The 6,180-nt window shown below is 40.5% G+C and overlaps 1 protein-coding gene across 3 annotated transcripts in view; it reads left to right on the top strand.

Moving 5' to 3' along the window:
- The first annotated feature begins 1,034 nt into the window (after positions 1 to 1,034).
- ryr2a (ryanodine receptor 2a (cardiac)) overlaps positions 1,035 to 6,180 on the top strand; it is a 94,942-nt gene continuing 89,796 nt past the window's right edge. For 2 of the 3 annotated variants that reach the window (XM_029842005.1, XM_029842011.1), the window contains exons 1-2: positions 1,035 to 1,712; positions 4,627 to 4,746. In XM_029842005.1, coding sequence (XP_029697865.1) covers positions 1,665 to 1,712; positions 4,627 to 4,746 — 168 coding nt within the window. In that variant the 5' untranslated portion in view covers positions 1,035 to 1,664. The remainder of the gene's footprint in view (positions 1,713 to 4,626; positions 4,747 to 6,180) is intronic. The other variant, XM_029842004.1, reaches the window with a different exon arrangement.

Raw genomic sequence — 6,180 nt, 5'->3', positions numbered from 1 at the left:
ACAATGTTCTGCTGTCCCTAGTTTGTCAATACCATTATGACCAGTTTGGCGGTGGTCAGTCCTGGATGATGAGCGTGAATCCAGCTGAGCAACTTTAGTATCATTACATCCACTTCTGCAGCATCACACACTAAAGGAGAGGAGAGGAACATCGAATGTGTCATTAGGAGCACATTCAGATCTCATAGGCTGTGCGTACAGACACATGTAGGCCTTAATGAGCCAAATTACGAGTCGTCGCAAGGAAGTTGTATCAGCCTGTGATCTACTTTTTCCACTTGGATTCTGACTATAGCTCTGAATACTGACCCCAATCAGTCTCTTTCTACAATTCATTCTTACATTATTTTGTTCTGAACAAAGGTCTATGCAGTCTGATATTTGCATCATTCATCTTTTTTTCTTAATCCTGTGTGTGTATATTTTAAGATTCTGACAGATAGAAGGATAAAACAACATCCCATGGGGTTTATTTTTAACCCTGTACTACACCTGTCCCAAATGCAAAATTGAGAATATAAAAAGGATATTAGTTCAGCTAATGAAGCTATCAACCTACACAGTTGAACCATTCTCAGACATATAAACACAATGAATTCTAGAGAGTGAAAACATTTTATATATCTCTTATGTTTTATGCCCTAAAATGCATTCCTATATCTCTCTCTTCTTGCTCATTGACATCATCTGCCTCCTTTTCAAGAGAGTCTGCTAATTCCTCTTCCCCTGACAGTACTTCAATCAGGGAAGGAGGGAAGATAGGGCCAACTGACCAGACAGGCTCCAACACCCCTTCATCAGGGGCTTGGCCTCTCAGATATTGCTTGATCTGCTCTTCTGTAGCAGACAACTCTGTAGTGTGTTCGCAGCATTTGCGGGATGAAAAAGACCTTGGGGGGAGGCAGGTGTTGGAGGCCTACTTTGGAGTTTGTATCTAGGGCTCTATCAACACCCACCACTTTTTCCAGCATTGATGGATTTCAGCAGACCATGGCCATACACAATGCAGGTCAAGGACTGCTATGGGTGGAAATAGTAACAGATTCTGGCCCAGTGATTAAGGTGCGGGACTTACTGCAGTTGAGCTGAAAAAAGTTTGTTATCCAGGATTTATTGTCTGTAAGGCAATGGGTCAGGGGGAAGAGATTGTCGTTATTATCCAGCTCTACATATGCAAATATATTGTCTGATGGTGTGCTAAATCCCCAGATTCTATGCAGAGCCGTTCCAGCTTTCACTTCTTTGATTTCACCAAGTGGAGTTTGGAGGTAAACCAGGGTGCAACGATTGTTTCTAATGATTATTAATGATTTTAAGATGGTTTGGGTAAGGAAGGCAAAATCATTTTTTTGTGAAGTCGAATGTAATGTAACCCACAACAGTTGGTCCTTAAAAACGTGATATAATTTGGCATTGATTAGCTAGATAGTTTTATTTGGCGAAGCACGGCGCTGAACCCTAAATATGCTTTGTAAATTTATTTGAAAAGTTTTATCAATCTCGGTCAAACTGTTTTCCGTCACACATGGGCAGCTCCTCCCACAGCGAGCACGCGCCAGCCTCCTGTATTCGCGCGTCCCATACGCGCGCGAGGCTACTGCGTACTGGATGCGCTACGCAAAAAAAAAGAAAAAAGATCCTGCACCAACGATATCGGGGGAACCATGGGTGAAGGAGTAGAAGGTGAAGATGAGATTCAATTTTTGCGGACGGTGAGTAAATTTTCCCCGGAGCCGCGTGTCCGCGTTGCGCAGTGCGGTTGTGGTGTATAGGCGGCCAATTTACCGCACTGGACTTTTGTGAATGTTGAATACTTGAGTCCGAATCCAGATCAGAGTGATGCTGACATAGCAGGGACCTGTGGACACACCGTGTCATGGGCGTGATGGAATGGAGGAGCAATGCGGTGCGGTGGAGTTGAAGCAGCGCGACGCCTGCTGTTTCAGGTTTTCAGATCTTTCCCGCACTCATTTTGGTTACGTGTGACTCCGGTCCTGTCTATTCTCTCGAAACCAGCTGGAAAATGAACACCTTCCGAGAGCCACTGGGAGGTGGTTGGAATGTTCTGCGAGGCGGTATTGGTCATCCATAAGCATCAGAATAGTGCGCTGTCCGCACGCTCATGGTTTAGAAGCATCCATTTAACACTAAGGGAATTGACATCATCTCTGCTTGAAAAGCATTTTAAAACGTTTTTCTTGACGAGGAACTAATACATGCAAATATATTGCGCCGCCATAATTTTCAAAATTCTTAAATATCCGTGACAATGGCAAAGTTCAATTGCTTCTGCACTTTGAGACTTGAAATCATCCCCACAATCACTACGCGATTAATTACAAAAATCACATTGCATGACAAAAAAGGTGTGAGCACCATGCTATGTATAGGTATTTAATATCTGTATATGTATTTAATGTCCTTTGCCCAGATGAAAAGATGAAGTTGTAGGTTGATGGAGTTAAAATCATTAGCTCTCACAGTGGTGCAACGTTCTACCGGATTTCAAACTGTTACCTTTGTAATGATCTGAATTCAGTTCACAAGTTTAACATCTCACCATTATACGCTTTCAACAATATATTTAAAATTAAAGATATTCCATATCTGTCATTTCATATGGTATCTGGAATATCACCATCATGTAATCATCTGTAAAGTCCATGTTTACAGACTATTGTAAACACATTGAGAATCGTGGTCTTCACGAGTATTCGTTTTAAAACTAGTTTTGCAAAATATCTGATTTCTTGATGTAACCCGCCCCCCCCCAGATAATTTTAAGTAGCCACTGAATGTGTGTGGACAAAAAAATGCAGTTTAATAGAATGCAAATGGCCTAAACAGCATAAGATCTGCCTACTGCCATTATAATCAGCTGTGGAGATGCAGGGACAGACGGACCTACTGTGTAACAGGAGTAATTTAAACAAATCTTCACTGCTTCAAATGTAAAATATTAGAAAGTATATCCCCATGTTGAATTATTCATCCTTGGCCAAAATGGCATGATTAATCTAAAAAGCCAATTTAACTATGTCGATCCATAGCTGTAATATTCATGAATCACTGATGTGGGGTTGTTTTGGCAAAATGTGTATGTTATCTTTTTTGTGTTTTTCTGACAAAAAATGAAATGATCACAATAATTTACTACTATTTACTCTTATCTACTAGGCCACTATTAAATGCCACGTTAAAAATATCAGTCAAATGTATATAGGAAACCTGTTACATCAATAGCTTCTTCTAATGATTTAAATGCACGTATTTAAATAAATGTATATAGGAAACCTGTTTTGAGAAGAAGCTATTGATGTAATTAAAGGTGCATTCTGTGATCCTACATGATTTCTACATGATTTCAGTTTTGATGGAAATCCTGCCCAGTGAACAAATTTTGCAAAAATCCGGTCTCTGGATATATAACTTGAGGGCTGTAAAGTTCAAAAAACACTAGGGGGACAGGCAGTGCAACAAGATATAACAAATCATATTCCAGCTAATCACTGACAAGCTAGGTGGGGGAGCAGTGGCGGTTAGTTCATCTGCAAACATAAAAATAAATATACTCACTGAACAGTTGCTGTTTGCTTAGCCATCTTAATGTCTTTAGCATCCACTTACAATTTTGATGTGCATGACCACTAACGACAGCGTTCAGTAAATCAGGACCCTATATAACTCTGGGATTCCCGCTAGTTTATAACTGAAGAAGTGTATTGGATAGGAGCTGAAATGTTGAAAACAGACGTCCAGTTGAATTCTCCCAAGCCAAGATTCTTTTTGACCTGGATGACTGACACGTTAGTTGGTACTTCCCTGGGTATTGACAGTAAAAGAAATAACAGCTGAGAACTTTTAGCTTTAAAAAAACAGCTGGGCTTCCTTTAGTTTTTCCAAAGATGTTAAACTTTTTATCCAAGACGCTTCTTCAGTTCTAAATTAACCAGTGGGAATCCCAGTTTTACATACTGTGCTGGTTTACTGAATGTTCTTGTTAGAGGGGGTTTGAATTATTAAAGGGGTATGGGTCCCCCTGTGTACTGTTGGGTTTGAATAATTGTAAAACTTTGCACAGCTTTCCAGGTGGCTGGCTACTGGTGGCTTCAGCCTCCTCCTCTGGTCAGTGATAGATTTTTCCAGTTTTTTTTCCAGTCAAAACATGAACATTGCTGTCTTCGAATTCGTGTCTCTTATCATTTAAGTGTAAATGAACAGCTGAATCCTGTCTTGAGGAGAAGGCTCTCCTGTATTGGGCCATGTGCCTGTACAGTGGCTATTTGGTCTCACACATACTTGTGCATTTTCCAATGTATGTGCTATGTATGGCTGTTGTGTTGCTTCCTGTTTGCTCTATGAATAATACAAACAGGATGGGACTCAGTAGACAGCCTTGCAGGCATCCCTGTTCCCAAGATATTGTGCTAGAAAGACCGCCATTTATTTTGATTCGGGCTCCGGGCAAATTGTATTTTAAGGATTTAAGACCGCATGTATTAAAAGCTGAAGTGTTGTACAACCAAGTTTAGCAGTTCTCATCCCAACAGAATCAAAAGCCTTTTCTGCATCAGTGCTGACCCACTTTGTATGATGGCATTATTTTATCATTAACTGTGTTCACAGGATGATGAGGTGGTACTTCAGTGCTCAGCAACAATCCATAATGACCAACAGAAAATCTGTCTGGCTGCCGAAGGCTTTGGAAACAGACTCTGCTTCCTAGAATCCATCTCTAACTCCAAGGTATTGGCATGAGTTCATTATCGTTGCAGTTTGTTGCATTATCTCTACCAGAACAGAGATTCTTACAATTATTCAAAATAGAACACGTGCATGCCCATCAACCAATGCATCCGGAGAAAGTTACTGGTGTAGCTTTTTTTTTTAAACTAAGTTTTAATTTCATGTGGAAATACATTAGAGATGTAACAGATGCAAATCACTTGTGTTTTGTTACATACACTGTTGTCAGTTGTGCTTGGTTTTGGATTAATCTCATTAGTACATTCGTTTCCACGTGTTGTAAGCTCTGTGTGATTCACACACAGTGAGCAGTTCTCACACGACTAGTGAGAGAAGACACACCACCGGCTTTTAAATCTGCAGTGTCGGATCATTTCAGCCTCTGTGTTGAGCACAATGATGAATGAACAATAATAGTTGACAAAAAATGACTGCAAGCATCGCTTCCCATGTAGAGTTAAATTTTCACTATTTCTTATGGTCAACAGTCTACACTAGGTACCTCACAAGGACAGCCCAAACCCACAATTTAAGATTTTTTAAATGAAACTGAAATATCACATGAACATAAGTATTCACACTCTTTGCTTTGTTCATGTAGGTCAGTCAGGTGCCATCCCTTTCTTTTGTTCAGCTTTGAAATGGCTCTCCACCTTCATCAGAGCCCATCTGTGCTGAATTATATGGAGTGGATCTGCTTTTTAAGGCACACGCCTGTCGCCTTACAACTTCTATTGCGCTTCAGAGAAAAATGAGATCCAAGAACTCAGGGACAGCGCTGCAGCGACAGACAGATCTGGGCAATGCTAGGAAAAAAAAAAAAAAAATCTGCTTCATTTATTGTTTCAAAGACTTCAGCGGTCTCCATCATTATCAGATGAAAGACTCTTCCTACAGCTGGCTGTCTGAACACACTGAACAGTTTGGTGGGGGGGCTTTGGTGAGAGAGGCAACACTCTCACCATTGAGCTCATGAGCTCCACAGATCCTGTATAGAGTTGGAGAAAGTTTCAGATGGACAACCGTTGCTGCAGTTCTGCACCGAAACGGCAGAGTGGACCAATGAAAGATTGTCCTTAGTGAAAGACACCCGAAAAAGCTGCATAGAATTACTCACAGCCTGGGAGTCTTTCAGATGTGCTTTTGAATACCCTTTTTTGTTCCTCAACAACCATATTCTTCCAACTCAGATAAACACAAAAAAAATACTGTCACATTCAGGATGTTCAGCACCAAATATTTGCAACCCTTTTCAATGGTTGGAGACGTGCGATTTACTCACCTGGTAAAATTAAAGTCCTCGATCCACCTTGCTCACAACTTTTTCACCCAATACATAATTACGAATATGTATGAAATTTGAGGACAAAGTGAAAAAAGCCCACGAGCCTTGTTTTACCGTTTTCTTCTTCCTTAAACCCTCAGTATTTTATA

This window comes from Takifugu rubripes, chromosome 1, assembly GCF_901000725.2.
Source record: "Takifugu rubripes chromosome 1, fTakRub1.2, whole genome shotgun sequence".
Taxonomy (NCBI): domain Eukaryota; kingdom Metazoa; phylum Chordata; class Actinopteri; order Tetraodontiformes; family Tetraodontidae; genus Takifugu; species Takifugu rubripes.
This window is presented reverse-complemented; position numbering and strand designations above follow the sequence as displayed.